The 17,795-nt window shown below is 48.1% G+C and overlaps 1 protein-coding gene across 4 annotated transcripts in view; it reads right to left on the bottom strand.

Moving 5' to 3' along the window:
* Nucleotides 1-17,795, bottom strand: part of GET1 (guided entry of tail-anchored proteins factor 1) — a 36,937-nt gene that overhangs the window by 4,018 nt on the left and 15,124 nt on the right. The window contains exons 1-3 of one of the 4 annotated variants that reach the window (XM_025449899.3): nucleotides 11,950-12,148; nucleotides 2,944-3,109; nucleotides 1,810-1,877 (exon numbers count right to left, since the gene is read on the bottom strand). In XM_025449899.3, coding sequence (XP_025305684.1) covers nucleotides 1,810-1,877; nucleotides 2,944-3,109; nucleotides 11,950-12,051 — 336 coding nt within the window. In that variant the 5' untranslated portion in view covers nucleotides 12,052-12,148. Of the gene's footprint in view, nucleotides 1-1,809; nucleotides 1,878-2,943; nucleotides 3,110-7,367; nucleotides 7,760-11,949; nucleotides 12,149-17,795 lie in introns of those variants that run through there. The other 3 variants (XM_035709427.2, XM_025449900.3, XM_035709426.2) reach the window with 3 other exon arrangements.

The raw sequence follows: 17,795 nt of genomic DNA, 5'->3' as shown, positions 1-17,795 counted from the left end.
AATTAAAGACTAGCTCACTGGACAACTAGAACACTCTGCCGCCAGGTGGGGTAGCATCTTAGTGAACACCCATGTCACTGTTTTAATCTGAATAATAAACATACACTATTAAATTAGCTGATAAATTAACCAAGGTCTCCCATAACAAAGGTGTTCTCACTGAGCATCTCCTTTAAGTAGCCAAACTATGATGAATACACCTTATTGGTGACAAAAGTGATTTTATGCCTCTAAGATCCTCGAAACACTAGTTTGTCCTCCCCCTTACATACAGTACTGGCACCTGCATGTGGAGGGAGCCCTGTGGGTCTAAATGGCGGGCGGCGAAGCAGCATCCCTTCCGCAGTCTTCATCCATCCCGTGGCCTTGGATAAGCCACTCAAACGAGCAGATAGAGAGGGAATCTGGCTTCGTTCCCACCCCTGGGAAACCTAACCTGGCGTCACAGGGACAGGGCTTCAGGATGACTATACTCAAATGTACCCAGGCATCCTGGGCTTGGGGCTGGCTCAGGTCCTTTAGCACAGTGAGGACCACATGTAAGGTCCCAGAGGTCAGATGGGAGCCGCCAGTGTGTCAACAGCACGTCCACGACCTCAGAGGAAAGAAGCAGGAATAGTTCCCCGGGAACTTTCTATCCCAGGCAGGACAGCTGGGAACCAAGAGTGCTGGACTCCACTGAGCACAGTGGGATTCCCCCCAGAGAGTGGGCAGCGTTTCCCACGTCCACATGCCCCGTAACAAGTAATGACCCAAACCGACCATGTAGAAAATACAAGGTCTCAATAAGCTTCTCTCACTTCCCCACGGGCTCCCCAAACTGCACTGGAATGAAGGCAATACGAAAGAGCCCCAGAGAAGCTACTTCAGCATTCATGTGGTAGAGAAACCCCGTTTCACAACTCAACAGAGACTTTCTTGGAATCCTCATGCACTGCTGGTGGGAACGCAAGCTGGTGCAGCCACTGTGGAAACAGTACGGAGGTTCCTCAAATCACCATATGACCCAGTCATTCCACTACTGGGTACTTACCCACAGAAAACAAAAACACTCCTTTGAAAAGATACATGTACCCCTATGTTTATGGCTGCATTACTTACAATAGCCGAGTTATGGAAGCAGCCCAAGGTCCCTCGATAGATGAATGGCTAAAGAGGAGGTGGGGTATAGACACGTGTATATATACACAACAGAATACCACTCCGGCATTAAAAAGGATGAGAGCTTGCTGTTTGTAACAACGTGGATAGATCTGGAAGGTACAGTGTTATGTGAAATAAGTCAGAGAAAGACAGACACCATATCATTTCACTCATATGTGGAATCTAAAAACCAAACGAAAAGCAGATTTATAAATACAGAGAACAAACTGATGGTTGCCAGAGGGAAGAGGAGCAGAGATGGGTGAGACAGATAAAGGGGTACAAACTTTCAGTTCCAAAATAAGTCATGGAGATGAAAAGTACAGCACAGGGAATGTAGTCAATAGTATGGTAATAAAGTCGTATGGTGACTGCACATCATGGTGAGCACTGAGTAATGAGAATTGTCGAGTCATTACGTTGTACACCTGAAACTCATCTGACACTATGTATTAACTGTACTTCAATTTAAGAAAGAGAAAGGCTTTCTTTTAGTCTAACTTATAAATTCAGAGTTTTCAGTTCCATCCTGGAAGGATCACAACACAGAGCAGCAGAAAGTGGAAAAACATGAACTCTCAGACCTGGATTCTGGGGGCCGCAGAGTTCTGGAAGACAGTCCCTTAACAACTTTAAGGACCCCAGGTGACACAACAAGACACTTACTTGCAATATATAGAAGGCAACACTTATAACCCATTTTATCTTGGCCAATTGTGCTGTCCGAGCTTTCACTGAAAGAAAAAAACAGAATGAAATCATTATCATCAATCCTGGAAAAAAAGGAAAATATTCAAATACACACAAGTGATACTTTCCTCGTATAAAATATTTTCTAATCATGTTGTGTAACATTTATTCAGTATGTTTAGGAAATAGAAAACAGAATTTCTTAAAAGCCACACCTGATGCTGTTAATTAAAATAGAATCACACACAGATTATAAGATTTGAAACTTTAATTTTGAAAACCCTTAAAACTATGTGTCTACATCAAAGATCCTTTTGACAGGCCACATAGCAACAGGACTACAGTTGCTCCCCAGGTCTCCCCGTCTACACAGTACGCCAGTGCGAACATGGGAGCCTAGTCTGTCCTGGGTGGGCCCCTCCGTCTGTCATACTAGCCGGGGAGGCAGCTCTCACTGTGCACGTTCCTAGCACACGGTGACGTGATGACTTCCTCACAGGAGACTGTTGGGGGCGGAGGCAAACACAGTGATGAAGACCTGATCTCGACTGTCAGTCTATTCTCAGATAAGGACACTCTGGGTGTGTTGTAGAGTGTTCACAAAAGCCCTCGGGCGTCCACTATGACACTGTCTCTAGACTTACATCAAAAAATGTGGATTTGAAAATGTCTACCTACAAAAACAGAAGAAAAGCTATGTTTCTGTTTACGAAGCAAAGACTCACTGGCAAGTAAGGAGAGCTATCGTGACTACTGGGCTTCTTCTGGACAACTTACAAGTTCCTTTTAACACGTAGAACGGGGATCCCTGGGTGGCGCAGCGGTTTGGCGCCTGCCTTTGGCCCAGGGCGTGATCCTGGAGACCCAGGATCGAATCCCACGTCGGGCTCCCGGAGCATGGAGCCTGCTTCTCCCTCTGCCTATGTCTCTGCCTCTCTCTCTCTCTGTCTCTCTCTGTGTGACTATCATAAATAAATAAAAATTAAAAAAAAAAATAATAACACGTAGAACGTCTAAGAACCAAAGCATACGTTCTACCAATCTTTATATGAAGCCTTCTCTAGTCGTCAGCTCTCATGACGCTTTCCACGCTACAACTGAAACCAGTACCGTGAGTTTTAAGCTTATCCGTCATCTTGTTGATCTTCCTCTCTAGCCTGGCGTATCTGGCGAATTCATCCATCATGTTGACAGTGGAAAGCTCCTGCTTCATGTCCTGGATCTCTGCTCTCATCTGTGCCTCCTGCTCGGCATCCTTCTGCAGCAGCCTGGACATCTGGTGGAGCGGACAGCTGGGGTCAGTCCCTTCCCACACGGGCACACCGTCCCCCCACCTCCTCCCGCATCCCCCTGCAGCTGCTTCCACCTGGGCTGGCTTCCCTTTACCTACACAGCCAGCCTCGGCTGCCTAGGCCTGCTGCTGTCCTCTACACCCACCACAAAGACAAAAACTCCCTCTGATGTGAATCACTGTTCCAAGTATACGTTTCCTTTTGCAGTCATGCCCCTGAGTCGCTCCAATACAAATGTATATATCTTTCACTATAACTGTAAAATTGTGATTATGAAACAAAAACCAGGCTCAAGGGTTGAGCATCTGCCTTTGGCTCAGATTATGATCCTGGGGTCCTGGGATAGAGTTCCGCGTCCAGTTCTCTGCATGGAGCCTGCTTCTCCCTCTACCTGTCTGTGCCTCTCTCTGTCTCTCTCATGAATAAATAAAATCGTTAAATAAAATGAAAAAGAAAACCAATTACAGCCATTGTTCAGGTGAACAGGGACTACACATCCTCTTCCCTTCCTGAAATATCCAGTCCTAAATAGGCAGGCAGAGAAGAGGGGTGGGTGGCCAGTGAGGAGGTGGTGGCCCAGCATGAGGACTCAATTCCAAGCACAGTGAGGGGGCACTCCCACAGAGGAGCACCCCGACAAGGGGGACAGAGAGCCAAGCATGGTGATATGAGCATCTCCAGAAAGGGCAGCCTGGCATAGAAGTCGGAGCAAGATGCACACAGGATGAGAGGAAAGCACCCGGCCAAGCCCCAGTCAGAGCCCAAATGGGCCAGGCAGGCATGGGGGTGGGAGGTTAATTACAAAGCAATGATCAAATACAGGAAACATACTGGAAATAATAGGAGCCAGTTTTCTCACTATCAGAAAAGGGGATTAGAAACATGGATGGGGGAAGAACCTGAATGAATTCTTCAGTGTTAAATTAGGATTGCAGACGTGGGTGTTAACTTGGGGGTTTTTGATGGGTACAGAAATACAGACGAATGTGCTTGTGAAGAGGCACCTCCAACAGCGGGACCCCACACCGGACTATCCCAGGTGCCCCCCCACAGCCAGACCCCAGATGTCCCCCCACGCCCCCGCACGGGATGACCCCCCCAATGCCCCCCCCACAGCTGGACCCCACACTGAACCATCCCAGGTGCCCCCACCCCTGAAAGCTGGACCCCACACGGGACGACCCCAGATGTCCCCTCCAACCCCCCTACAGCTGGATCCCACAAAGGATGACCCCAGATGTCCCCCTCCCCAACACACATACCTGAGGGTACTGACACTCCTACAGGGAGCCCAGGGACCAGACACAGCAGTGGCCACCAGGTGGTGCCCGGCAGCCGGCTGGCGAAGTTGGGGGGACATCTGGGGTCACCCAAGTGGGGGAGAGAAATTCCCCCAGTCCTGCCACCACGTGAAGCATGAACGTCCCACGGAGCCAGAGGAGATGCCAGGAGAACACAGCATCCCTTCTGGGACACGGGTCAAAGACGTCCTAAGGCCATTGCGCACACTCCCTGCCCTTGCCATATTCAGAAACGTCAGCCATGCAAGTCAAGGAAGCCCCGGGAATCTTAACAGGCTTAAAAGATGTGGCAAGTGTGTGCAACGCAGAGTACTGACTGGGATCCTTTTGCTACAAAGGAGCTCGCCTGGGCCCAGTGAACACAGGAGCGTCTGGTAGGAAGGTTCCTGAAGGCTGTGTTGTGGACAAGGCCCCTGTTTGCACAGTCATGTGGCGAGGAATGCAGGGGTGCAGGCTGACTTTTTTCAAATGGTTAAGGAAACAAAATGTTCTTTGTATTGTATGCGTAATTTCTGCATGTTTGTTTCAAAAGTTTAAAAACAGATTTTAAAAACAAAAAAGCTGAAAGAGAATAGTGTATGTAAGTGTACTGGCACACAGCGAGTGCACAGGAACAGTTTGTCCCTCCAGCTTGGGGTCCTCTCTGCACAATAGGGCAACTCTTCAGACAGGGCCTGCAGGCCTCGCCCAGAGTAGGGGCCTTCACACCCAGCTGTCTTCACCCCCTCCACCCAGCACTGCAACTACAGGACGAATATACTCCAGCCTGATCCACCCTGGAGACAAAAATAGGAACGGCCCAAATTTTCTTTAGAAGACCACAGAATCATCTTTCAGAGCTAGAGTCTACACGCGTTGCTTAAGGTTTAAGCCCAGAAACAGGCACAGGGTGAGGAAAGACATTGTTGGTGGTCACAAACATTCTTTATTTTGATGGTGATGGTGGTTACCCTACACATAAGTGCACCGAAACTCATCAAACTGCCCCCCTATCTAGAAACAGTGAATTTCCCTGAATGCAGATTATACATCAATAAACCTGCCTTTAAAACTCGATCTTCAGGACAGCCCGGGTGGCTCAGCAGTTTAGCGCCACCCTCGGCCCAAGGTGTGATCCTGGAGACCCAGGATCGAGTCCTGATCGGGCTCCCTGCATGGAGCCTGCTTCTCCCTCTGCCTGTGTCTCTGCCCCTCTCTCTCTCTCTCTCTCTCTCTCTCTCTCTCTCGGTCTTTCATGAATAAATAAAAATCTTTAAAAAAAAAAAAAACACAAGGGGATCCCTGGGTGGTGCACCCGTTTAGTGCCTGCCTTTGGCCCCGGGCGCAGTCCTGGAGACCCGGGATCAAATCCCACATCGGGCTCCCGGTGCATGGAGCCTGCTTCTCCCTCTGCCTATGTCTCTGCCTCTCTCTCTCTTTCTGTGTGACTATCATAAAAAAATAAAATTAAATAATAAAATAAAATTAAAAAAAAATAAAAATCATCAAAAGAAGAAACAGAACCACAAGTGTATTATATAACAGTATAGAGAATACACAAAAAAATTTAAAATCTGTAAAGACCAAAAGATGTTCACTCAGGAGTAGACGATGAACAAGGGCGTCAAAACGAGCTCGGGAAGCCTTGTGGTTAGACAACTGTCGTGCTGGGGGTGGAGGGTGGATGAGTAAATTACATCTACAAGTACACAAAAATATTTGAAGTTCCTAAATTTATAAATAGGTACCGCTATTAAACCAAGACCGCCTTATAAGGGACAGTTAAAATGGGCTAGAAATATGAATTGAATTGTAAAATCCAATGAGATTTGAATTTTTACGTGTTCTGAGTATTGATTTTCCAAACAAAAACAAGCCTCCTTCCGTACTCAAAAGCACCTTCTAGGCCATGAAACCTCCCACTTGACAAACAGAGCGGCTGTGCGGGGCACAGCTTTTCAAAGACCTGGAGATGGATCCACAACAAATTCTCAAGAAGAAAACGAGTTTTCCAAGACTGTTAGTAGAGCAGGCAGTGGAGGAATCTAGGGAGGAAACCAGGAGAGACAATCCCTCCCGCCACCCCCCGCCCAGACGCCGGCCGCAGGCCTGCAGAGCTCGCTCGCGGGTCCCACCAGACCCCCCAGGTCGGTCCAGGTTCACAGCCCTGCCCAACAGGCAGGACGTCAGGGCTGAGCTCGGGGTCACGCGGGGTCGAGTCGAGCCGCGCTGCACCGCTCGGCGGCTGGCCCTGGGCCCGACCCTGAACATCAGCGCGCGACGACCCGGAAGGCGCGGCCCCACACCGGCCCCCACGCCTGCCCGCACGCCAAGCCCCACCTCGGCCCCCACGTCCACCTAGACGCCCACCCCCACGTCGGCCCCCACGCCAAGCCCCACATCGGGCCCCACACCCGCCCCTAGGCCAAGCCCTACACCGGCCTCCACGTCGACCCCCACGCCCTGCCCCACGTCGAGCCCCACGTCGGCCCCTACGTCGGCCCCCACGCCCGCCCCGTCGAGCCCCACGTCGGCCCCCACGCCTGCCCCCACATCGAGCCCCACCTCGGCCCCCAAGCCAAGCCCCACGTCGGCCCCCACGCCCGCCCCCCACGCCCGCCCCGTCGAGCCCCACGTCGGCCCCCACGTCAGCCCCCTCGTCGACCCCCAAGTCAGCCCCCTCGTCGACCCCCAAGTCAGCCCCCTCGTCGACCCCCACGCCCGGCCCGTCGAGCCCCACGTCGGCCCCCACATCCACCCCCACGCATGCCCCCACGTCGAGCCCCACCTCGGCCCCTACGCCCGCCCCCACATCGGCCCCCACGTCGGCCCCCACGCCCACCCCCACGCCCGCCCCGCCAGGAAAAGGGCTGCAGAACCAGGGCCGCGGCTCCCCAGGCTCCCCCGTCGGGAGCCCCCCCAGCACCACCCCGCACCCCGATGGCCAGTGCTCGAGCCCCACCTGCACGTGCGCGCTCAACCCCGTCGCCCCCTCAGGGACCCCACTACTACGACCGGGGGGACGGGCATCCTGACGCCTGGGGGCCCCAGCGGGGACTCACGAGGAGAGGGGGAGGGTCCCGGGGAGGCCCCTCCGGCCGCAGGGCCCGCCGTGTCCGTGCCTCGCCCCGTGGCCTGGGCCCCTAGGCAGAGAGAGAGGCAGGCGGCCCCACTTTCTAGAGCAGAAAATGAAGGTGACTTCAAAGTCATCAAACATGGAAATGGCGGCGAGCCCCACACACCGCACCCTGAGGGCAGCTTCCCTCCGGCCCAAGCCCAAGCCCATGGTCTAGTCTACACCGCGGGGGCCCTGGCGCGGCGCCGGCGCAGTGCGCCTCCATCACCCCGCCTCCACCGGCGTGCCCGGGCCGCATGCGCAGTGCACACAGCCCACCGGGACGCATGCGCAGTACACACAGCCCGCGGGGAGGCAGCAGCGCGCTCCGCCCCCGCCAGGCCTGGGGCGCCTGCGCAGTGCGCCTCCCCACTCGCGTGCAAAGGGGTGCTGGCCGGGGCCTGCATCTCCCTCTTCCTCTGCCCTTGGCTGAAGAAAGGTCCGAGGGCACCCATTACGTGCACGAGGCGCTCTCATCCGTATGCCCTGTGACCAGCTTGAAGAGAAGAGACAACTCGGTAAAATTCCAACCAAGTCAGCACACCAGGGACCGCGGGGGGCCTGACCCAGGCACCCACCTCCACGCCAGCGCCCTGCAAGCCTTAGCTCGGCAGAGGGCTTGCAGTATTTAAGAGACTTATGCAAGGGCCTCAGCCAGCCCATCTGACTATAACGGGATGAAACACTGGCGGGAAGACAGGCTGAGGCTAGGATTCCGAGTTCGAGGACATGGCCCATTCCCAGGCAGGCTTGTGAGTGTGTCCCCCTCTCACATCCTCCAACGGCTCCTGCATTGGGCCGCCTGTAATGCTCGTGGAAGCAGTCGTACCTTACCAGGCCCGGAGCGCTCCTGACACCTTTACTCTCAGTGACCAGGCGGTACAGAGGTCTTCAGTACTTTTCCCTGTTCTGAAGGCCAATGTAGGGGCTGTGCTCTGCTAGGATAAGCATGTTGAGCCTGGCTGACAACCCTGACAAACAGCGTGACGACCACGGAGAATCATTTAAGAAAGCTAACTGGTTTGAGGTCGCACAGGTTATACAGGCTGTGGGAAGCAGCGCAGAATGTGGACCCAGGTCCAAAGACAAACCCAGGGCTCTTTGGTCTGAATGAGGGACATCACGGACACGAGCCTCGTGCACATCCAGACTGCAGCAGTAACCTCTGGTGAGAGTATGTGCCAGCTGCAGAGCACCAGCTTGCTGGAAGCTTGGTTAAGGAGCCTGATGATGACAGGTCTTACCTGTAGCCACTGCCATACCCCAAGCACACATCTCTTTCTCCCCTTACGCTAACGGGAAATCATAAACAATTCATAGAGGAATACAAAACCAAAACAGTCTCTCTGAGCAATTTAGTTTCGTATAGCTCCGTAAGAGGTGAAATGGAATAGGGTACGCAAGAAGAATCAAGGGGATACAGCCAGAAAGATAGGCAAGCAACCCACAAAAGAAAATATTTACAAATCATACATCTGGTAAGTATTTAATCCACAATATATAAACAACTCCTCACCCAACAACAACAAACCAAATGCCCACTCACTCCCCGCTGTGGGGCCACAGAGGATGCCTTTCCCCTAGGGATAGTTCCTGGTGCCCCATTAAAAAGGAGGCAGAGAGGGGGTCCCTGGGTGGCTTAGTGGTTTAGCGCCTGCCTTCAGCCCAGGGTGTGATCCTGGAGACCCAGGATCAAGTCCCGCATCGGGCTCCCTGCATGGAGCCTGCTCTCCCTCTGCCTGTATCTCTGCTTCTCTGTGTGTCTCTCATGAATAAATAAATAAAAATCTTTAAAAAATAAACAAAATAAAAAATAACTAAAAATTAAAAAAATAAAAAGGAGGCAAAGGACTTGAATAGACATTTCTCCAAAGCTATACAGATGGCCAATAAGCACATAAAATGATGTTCAGCAACACTAATCGTTAGGAAAATGCAAATCAAAACCATAACGGGGATCCCTGGGTGGCGCAGCGGTTTAGCGCCTGTCTTTGGCCCAGGGCGCGATCCTGGAGACCCAGGATCAAATCCCACATCGGGCTCCCGGTGCATGGAGCCTGCTTCTCCCTCTGCCTGTGTCTCTGCCTCTCTCTCTCTGTGTGTGTGTGACTATCATAAATAAATAAAAATTAAAAAAAAAAAAAAAAACATAACAGGAAGCCACCTCACATCCACTGAGGATGACTACTACAAAAACAAAAGAGAAAATACCAAGAGCTGTAAATTGTGGAAAAATTAGAACCTTGTACATCACTGGTAAGGATGGAAAATGGTGCAGCTGCTATGGAAAACCGTTTGGCAGTTTCTCAATAAATTGAAAATAGAATTGCCATATGATCCAGTATCCCACATCCAGATATTTACTCAAAAGTACCGAAAGCAGAGACTCAAACAGGTATTTACACACCACTGTTCCAGCAGCATTATTTACAATAGCCAAAAGGTGGAAACAACCCAAATGTCCATCTAAAGATGAAGGGATGAACAAAATGTGGTATATACACACAATGAAATATTATTCAGCCTTAAAAAGGAAGGAAATCAAAAAAAAAGGGAAGGAAATCCTAACACATGATACAACAGGGATAGACTGTGAAGACATACTGAATGAAAGAAGCTAGGCATAAAACGAAAAATACTGCATGATTTCATCTATATGACATAACCATAGTCATCAAAATCTTTTTTTTTTTTGAGTCATCAAATTCTTAAGACAGGGACACCTGGGTGGCTCAGCAGTTGAGCGGCTGCCTTCAGCCCAGGGCGTGACCCAGGGTCCTGGGATCAAGTCCCGAATCAGGCTCCCCACAGGGAGCCTGCTTCTCCCTCTGCCTGTGTCTTAAAAAATTCATAAAGACAGAAAGCACTGTAGTTGCCAAGGGTGAGGCAAAAGAGGGATAGGGACTTACTGTTTAATGGACAGAAGATGGAGAAGCTCTAGAGATGGATGGTGGTTGATGGTAACAGAATAATGTGGATTATTTAATCCCACTGAACTATATACACTTAAAAACGGTTAAGATGGGAACTTTTATGTGTATTTAACGAAGATTTTTATTAAAAAAAAAAAAAAGAAAAAAAAAGGGGGGCAGAGGCCAGCTCTTCAAGAATCTTCCTATGCAATGCTAAGTACCTGGGACATCATTTAAAGACCCGGGTAGTATCAAAGGGGTGTGGGGAGTTAAGAAAGAATCCCCCTTGGGCAGCCTGGGTGGCTCAGTGGTTTAGTGCTGTCTTCAGCCCAGGGTGTGGTCCTGGAGATCCGGATCCCACGTCGGGCTCCCTGCATGGAGCCTGCTTCTCCTTCTGCCTGTGTCTCTGCCTAGGTCTCTCATGAATAAATAAATAAAAATTTAAAAAAGAAAGAAAGAATCCCCCAAGCCTAGGTAGTACAACCCTAGAGTAGAGTTTTACACAAAACAGGTGCTCCATGAATGCTAGCAGAATAAAAAAATTGTGTCTAGGCTTAAATACCACCCCCTCCCCACCCATACACACGCCGCCAATTTACATCAGGAGATCACAGAACTGCGTTTCCCCCAAAGCTACAAGGCGTGCACCCAGTCTTCGAGGTCTTTCAGGCTGTCAGACTCCCGCTGTGGGCATAAAGGGGGCGCCCTTCCCCAGGGAACAGCTCCGTTTCCCACACACACACCTCATCACATTTGCCCCCAAACCTATACCTGTGCCCCCAACGGGCAGAGGGACAAAAAAAAAAAAAAAAAAAGGGAGAATCACAAACCAAGGATCAGCGTGCAACCCAGCAGTCACCAGCTGGATGACCCCGTGCAAACGACCGGACCCTCTGAGTCAGAGGCCTCCGCTGGGAGGTGAAGGGAGACGGGATGACATCTGCATCTTACAGCAGCGGTGACAACTGGACACGAGCTAATGTACTGATGCCCATGCAAAGCGCGCGGCCTCGGGCTGCAAGATCGAGGGGCGGCTGCACCCTGAGATCCTTCCATCTGCAGACGGGCGCTGCATGCAGGAGGCCGGGGCCTCCGTGGGCAGAGGCTCGGGGCCCCTGCAGCGAGGGCTGCTGCACGCCTCGGGGGACCCGGGGATAGAGCACTGAGCGCGGCGGGCGGGGGGAGGGGGGAGGGGGAGGGGGGAGGGGGCAGGGTGCACCGAGAACCTCCCGGTCCGCGGGCTGCTGCCACCTGGAGACGCGGCCAAGTGTTGCCAGGTCATTCTTTCCCCTCCCCGAGAATCCAGAAATCCGGATTCGGGGAGGGAGGGGGGGATAAAGCTTTGCAACTTGTAGACCCTAGCAACTAAAAAATAATAATAATAAAAATCTCGAATGCAGAACCGCCCGACCGAGACGCCTCGGCGGCCGGTCCGGGACCCCCGTGTGCACGCCCGAGCTCGCCGGGGACCGAGGCGGCGACCCACCGGCCCCGGGGAAGGCAAGGCAGCCACTTACGAAGGAGGAGAAGGAAGGGAGGAGGATCCTGAGGACGTTGCACCCGAACACGAAGCTGAGCACCAGCAGCCACGCCCAGCGGTCGGCCTCCGCGCCGCTCATCCCCGCTGCTCCCGGAGCTGCGGGCTCCGCTAAGGTAACTCCATGGGGACCACGCCGGCGCCCACGCCGGGCGGGCGCCTGCGCAGTGGGGCCCGCGCAGCCGCCGAGGCGCAGCGCCGCGCCTGCGCACTGCGCCACAGTGGGCGGGGAGGCCGGGGCGGACGCGCTCCAGCGGAGTCCTTTGGCCCTTCCGGCTTCCGTAGCCGGCCCGCACCCTGCCCCCACCCCGTCGCCCTGCCCCCGGGTTTCCAAGCCCTGGTGGTGGTTGGGCTGCCACCAGCCCCAGTTTGGCTGGAAGAGCTGCGAACCAGTTGTTATTTTTATATAATGTGCACCTTTAAAAAAAAAAAAAAAAACTGCCTCTTATTCCTAGAGAAATTTATTTTATGAATTTTATAGATGCATAAATAAGCCTCCCCATAGATGATAAACTACTGTAAACGGCAGCGAGTGAGCGCAAAAAAGAAACGTTTTGTGATTATATGCAAAATGTAGGTTTGCATTTCAAAACAAAGCATTGAAATCTAAACAATTTACTAAGCTGCATACCTAAAAAAAAAAAAAAGGTATTAATCAGAAGGTGCTGTTCACAATCAGCCTGTAATTACCTAAGTTTAGGTGAAATGAGGTTTTATGGCAAAATAATCCCAATTCATGTTTGCATATAGTAGAAAATGCAAAAGGTCTGTTTGGCTGGGGGCACCTGGGTGACTCACTGGTTAAGCCTCCTGCCCTGGATTTTAGCTGAGGTCATGGTCTCAAGGTGCTGAGATGGGCTCTGCACTGACCTGGAGCATGCTCAGGATTCTCTCCCCCTCTTCTTCTGCACCCCCCCCCACTTGTGCTGGGTGGGCTCTTTCTCTCTCAAAAAATAAATCCATAAAAATAAAAGATGTTTAGCTGCCCCTCTGCAAAGGCTGGATTTTGAGAACGAATTCTAATCAAATGAATCAAGGAGCTGTGGTTCTACTGTCTCTGCAAAATGAGGAAACCTTTTAGAATCTCTGAAAGTAAGAAAGCGTTCTTCCAGCCCAAATGAGAACAGTTGCTTGGGAAACATGCTCTTGATGGGGAAAAAAAGAAAGCTTTCTCTGATCAATCTTTACAGGGTTATGTACGTTTTTTACATCTTATACAAGCTCAAAAGATTATAGATTAGTATATAGGCCGGAATCATGAGTTTTATCACAGAGGAATGCAGGGAGCAGAAGCATTGGTCAATATCTTAGGGACAAGATGGTTTCCTTTAGGCTACTTATGCACAAAGCAGATGTAGGATGCATGGGTGGTGGGCGGAGAAGTCAGGTTTGGGGTTTGGTTTGAACAAAGTTTATATACAGTCATGTTGACTGGAAAAGAAATCTAAAATGGCATTCCTTATATATCAGGCCTTTAGACAGTTCTTCTCTCATCATTTCCCCCTTTGGATTAATAATTTTTTGCAGAAAGCATTGGCGATCATTATTTTGCCCTTTGATGCCAGAGTGACTGCTTATCTGCCCTCGGTCCATCATGTCCCTCAATGCTAGATTCGATTTAAGTCACCCCAGGAGTCTATGTAAGGGAGGGAGGGGTGTGAACAGTATGGCCTTTAGCAGGGAATGTTATAGTTGATATATATTTTTTTCAATGAGATCAAATTGTCATGCAAACATTGTATTGTACTTTGAGATGAATTTTTGCCTTCATTTTTGTAACATTTATAACATAAATACATAAATAGCAATAAAAATCCAATTATTGACATTTGAAGCAATTTATGGGGACTAGGTACAGAATTAGAAAGAAAAGAATTGGGGCAGCCTGGGTGGCTCAGCGGTTTAGTGCCGCCTTCAGCCCAGGGTGTGATCCTGGAGACCTAGGATCACGTCCCAAGTTGGGCTCCCTGCATGGAGCCTGCTTCTCCACCTGCTTCTCCCTCTGTCTGTGGCTCTGCCTCTCTCTCCTTGTGTCTCACATGAATAAATAAATAAAGTCTTAAAAAAAAAAGGAAAAGAATTGGAAAAAATCCATTAGAGGTATTTTGTGATATTGAATTAATTGTAGTGTCTATTTTCTCTCTGTAGTTATTGGTGCCTTGTGATATGTTTGAGCTGATTGGTTTAAAATGGTAATTAAGTTTTCTGTTATTACATGCAACAATTTCTCTGGCCGGTTAGTTTCCATTGATAACTACATCTTGTAGTGGTTGTAATTCTATCTCCCAAAACATTTGGTTATCGATATTAATATTAGTGTAATTTTTATTAGAATAGAAAGCCAGTATTTCACCATATAACAGTAGAGTTATGATGAAAAGTACTCTGGTTACAAAATAAATCAAGAAGTATTACAAAGGTGTTTTGCAAACCTTGCCAACAACATCTTCTTTTCCCATATATCATGTTAGTTTGTATAGGCATAGCCATTACAGGCCAAGTTACAGTGAATTCAGGGCTCCATTGTTGTTTAGGGCCTAACCATATGTTTTTCCTGAATTCACAGATGTCAGAAGATATTGGAATCCAATAAGAATCATTGCGTAATAAGCCCCATCTTTCTCCAATGGGAAGAACTCTGGTGGCATTTACAATAGTTTCTATTCCCATTATGACAAGTCCAGTTGGCCCTAAGTTTGGGTACCAAGGCAGTAATTGAATATTTATATAAGTTACAGGGATCTTCAATGATTTTCCACAGATTAGGAGAGCTGTACATTTTGGGTTTCTGTAGTTAATAAAGAAGGCCATCGACCCATAGTTACCTCAGAAGCTTCTGGGATGAATGGCAAAATTAGATTTAGGAGATGATTGAGTCCACCAAGTTCCTCCCAAAGCAGCATCTTTGATAGATGCCCTTTTTTTCTTATTTTGTCTTAGGTGACTCCACCCACAAAAACATGGTTTGTGAGTATGCTGGATATTTTGCATGTTGAACAAACTGCCAGTAAGTTTCTCACATTGGACCTAGGGAACTTTCTTAATACATCATCACCTAAGTCTACACAGACACAATGGTCAATCTGTTGAGTATTATATATAATGCTATCTGAGTTAGATAGCACTTCTTGAAAGGCTTTTCCTAACAGAGGTACTTTATAAGCTCCAATGTACTAAAAGGAACATTAGAGTAAGTCCAAGAGGTCATAAACATTTTATCTAAGTTCTTATCATAATAAAGTATTTGGGTAATATTCAAAGTTATATTAGTTAAATCAGCAAGTAACCATGATATTTTATCAGGACATAAAAAAAGGAGGAGGTGAGAGCAAACATGTAGGTTTACTATCTTCTAATACAATTGTTTTTTGTTTTTTGTTTTTAAAAAGAGTAGAAATACAAGCCGGTCCCAAATCTTGGGAAAGCAATCTACCCTGTCATCTAGTTCTCATCCTAGTTTGTCGTTCAAATGTCTCTGATGATCCTTCAGTGGTTCACTAAGCAATTAGGCACAAAGATTTTGTCTATTCAGGAGCTATTGCAATGATTTCTTTACATCTTTTTTTTTTTTTTTTTTAGTTTGCAGGGCTTCAGGGAAAAGGAGTTTTAATTCTCAAAGTCAGAAAGGTGGGAGAAAAAACAAAATGTTTGTTTAAAGAGTTGTAGCCAGGCATTGGAAGACACTAAAAGAAATCAGAATTGAGTCCAGTTTATAATGGATAGTATTAAAATCTATCTACAAATACTTTGTAATATCTACAAAGATGTGCTATTGAAACATTTTCTATAATCACCCTCATTTTTTACCAAAGATAACCAAATTAATATCATTTTATTTGCAATATAAACCCCATTTCAATCAACTTGGCCTAATTACTTACATAAACAGCGTATGAATAGTGATTGACTGTATAGTGTTTTTAAAAATCTGCTTTGCTGAAACTTTTTTATAAGAAACTTTATTTTTTTTTAAGATTTTATTTATTTATTCATGAGAGACACACACAGAGAGAGAGAGAGTCAGAGACACAGGCAGAAGGAGAAGCAGCTCGACGTGGGACTTGATCCTAGGTCTTCAGGGTCAGGCCCCGGCCTGAAGGCAGCACTAAACCGCTGAGCCACCCAGGCTGCCCCTATAAGAAACTTTAGATTGAATTTTTAGTAGCCTGTCAAGGCCAGAACCCAAACCAAATTCTATTCTTGCTGTCAGATTTGCCTACAATACCTGTAGATTTGGGTGAATTCTTCTTTTTGAGATCCCCAAAATATCCTGAGGCACTTCCTTGCCAGGAAGTGACATTCTTTACTCATCTTGTGAGGCTGCTGGAAACTCTGCAAGCAAGATAGCAGGCCAACATTTTTAAGGGGCTTTATTGGCTCCAGAAAGTCAGCCTTAGTTCCTTAAAGCTGTCTGGTCATATCTGAGCCTATGCATGTCTCTCTCAAATATGACATTCCAGTCTAAGTCTTGGTAAAATAACCAATGTTTCCAATGGTGGCCTGTTACAAGGAGAACAGATTCTTATTGAACATATGCAAACAATTCTAACTGTTCTGAAAGAAAGAATACTCACTGAAGGTTTCTGAATTTTGGAAGATTTCAGATAGAAAAGATAAATGTTTCAGTTTGTTCACAAAATACATAAAAATGTATATCATCGGGCAGCCCTGGTAGCTCAGAGGTTTAGCACCGCCTTCAGCCCAGGGTGTGATCCTGGAGTCCTGGAATCAAGTCCCACATCAGGCTCCCTGCTTGGAGCCTGCTTCTCCTTCTGCCTGTGTCTCTGCCTCTTTCTCTCTGTGTCTCTCATGAATAAATAAATAAAATCTTTTTTTTTTTAATTTGTATTTATTTATGATAGTCACAGAGAGAGAGAGGCGCAGAGACACAGGCAGAGGGAGAAGCAGGCTCCATGCCCCAGGAGCCCGATGTGGGATTCGATCCCGGGTCTCCAGGATCGCGCCCTGGGCCAAAGGCAGGCGCCAAACCGCTGCGCCACCCAGGGATCCCCAAAATCTTTTTTAAAAAATGTATATCATCATATTTCTGCAATTCACAGATACCTTAAGAGAAAAGGTTTCCTTAAATCTGGAAGAGCAGACTTTAAAGGATCAGTAATGTTTCAAACAAAAGTCATAAAAATCATAATCATCTTCCTCAATTCATTCAGTCCCATATTATTAGTTCTTGTTCTGTTTGAATGCAGTTTTCCTAACAGTTCTGGAAATTCTTTCTCAGCTTAGTGTTGTGATCTAAAAAAATCAGAAACCTGTGTTTGTCAAAAAGTCCTTTTCATGAATCTCCTTACAGGTGAAACACATTTTCAAGAGCATCAGAACAGTAACTATAAATGGCAAAAAGACTCAGAATGGACATGGTTAAAGATCTGATTGGAGTTTATTACAATGCAGTTGACAAAGAAATGTGTTAACACACATTTCAATAATTAGAATGTCAACTGATGACCTTATACCAGATCATAATAAAATTTTAGGGATGCATATAATTTCTAAAATAGTTATAGCATTTCAGACTGCCTTGAGGGCTCAGTTGGTTGAGAATCCGACTATTGATTTTGGTTCAGGTCATGATCTCAGGGTTGTGGAATTGAGCCCTGCGTGGAGCTCTGTGCTCAGCAGGGAGTCTGCTGGGATTTTTCTCTCCCTCTGTGTCTGCCCCTCCCCCTCATTCACATCCTCACACACATGCTCTCTCTCTCTCTCTCGCTCGCTCGCTCTCTCTCAAAGTAAATAAACCTTTAAAAAGTTATAGCATTTACCCATACAATATAACCTAAGAAGATTAATCATCATTTGTTTAACAAT

The sequence above is a fragment of the Canis lupus genome, chromosome 31 (genome assembly GCF_003254725.2).
Source record: "Canis lupus dingo isolate Sandy chromosome 31, ASM325472v2, whole genome shotgun sequence".
Classification (NCBI taxonomy): domain Eukaryota; kingdom Metazoa; phylum Chordata; class Mammalia; order Carnivora; family Canidae; genus Canis; species Canis lupus.
The sequence above is the reverse complement of the archived record's forward strand: the minus strand, read 5'-3'. Positions and strand labels throughout refer to the sequence as shown.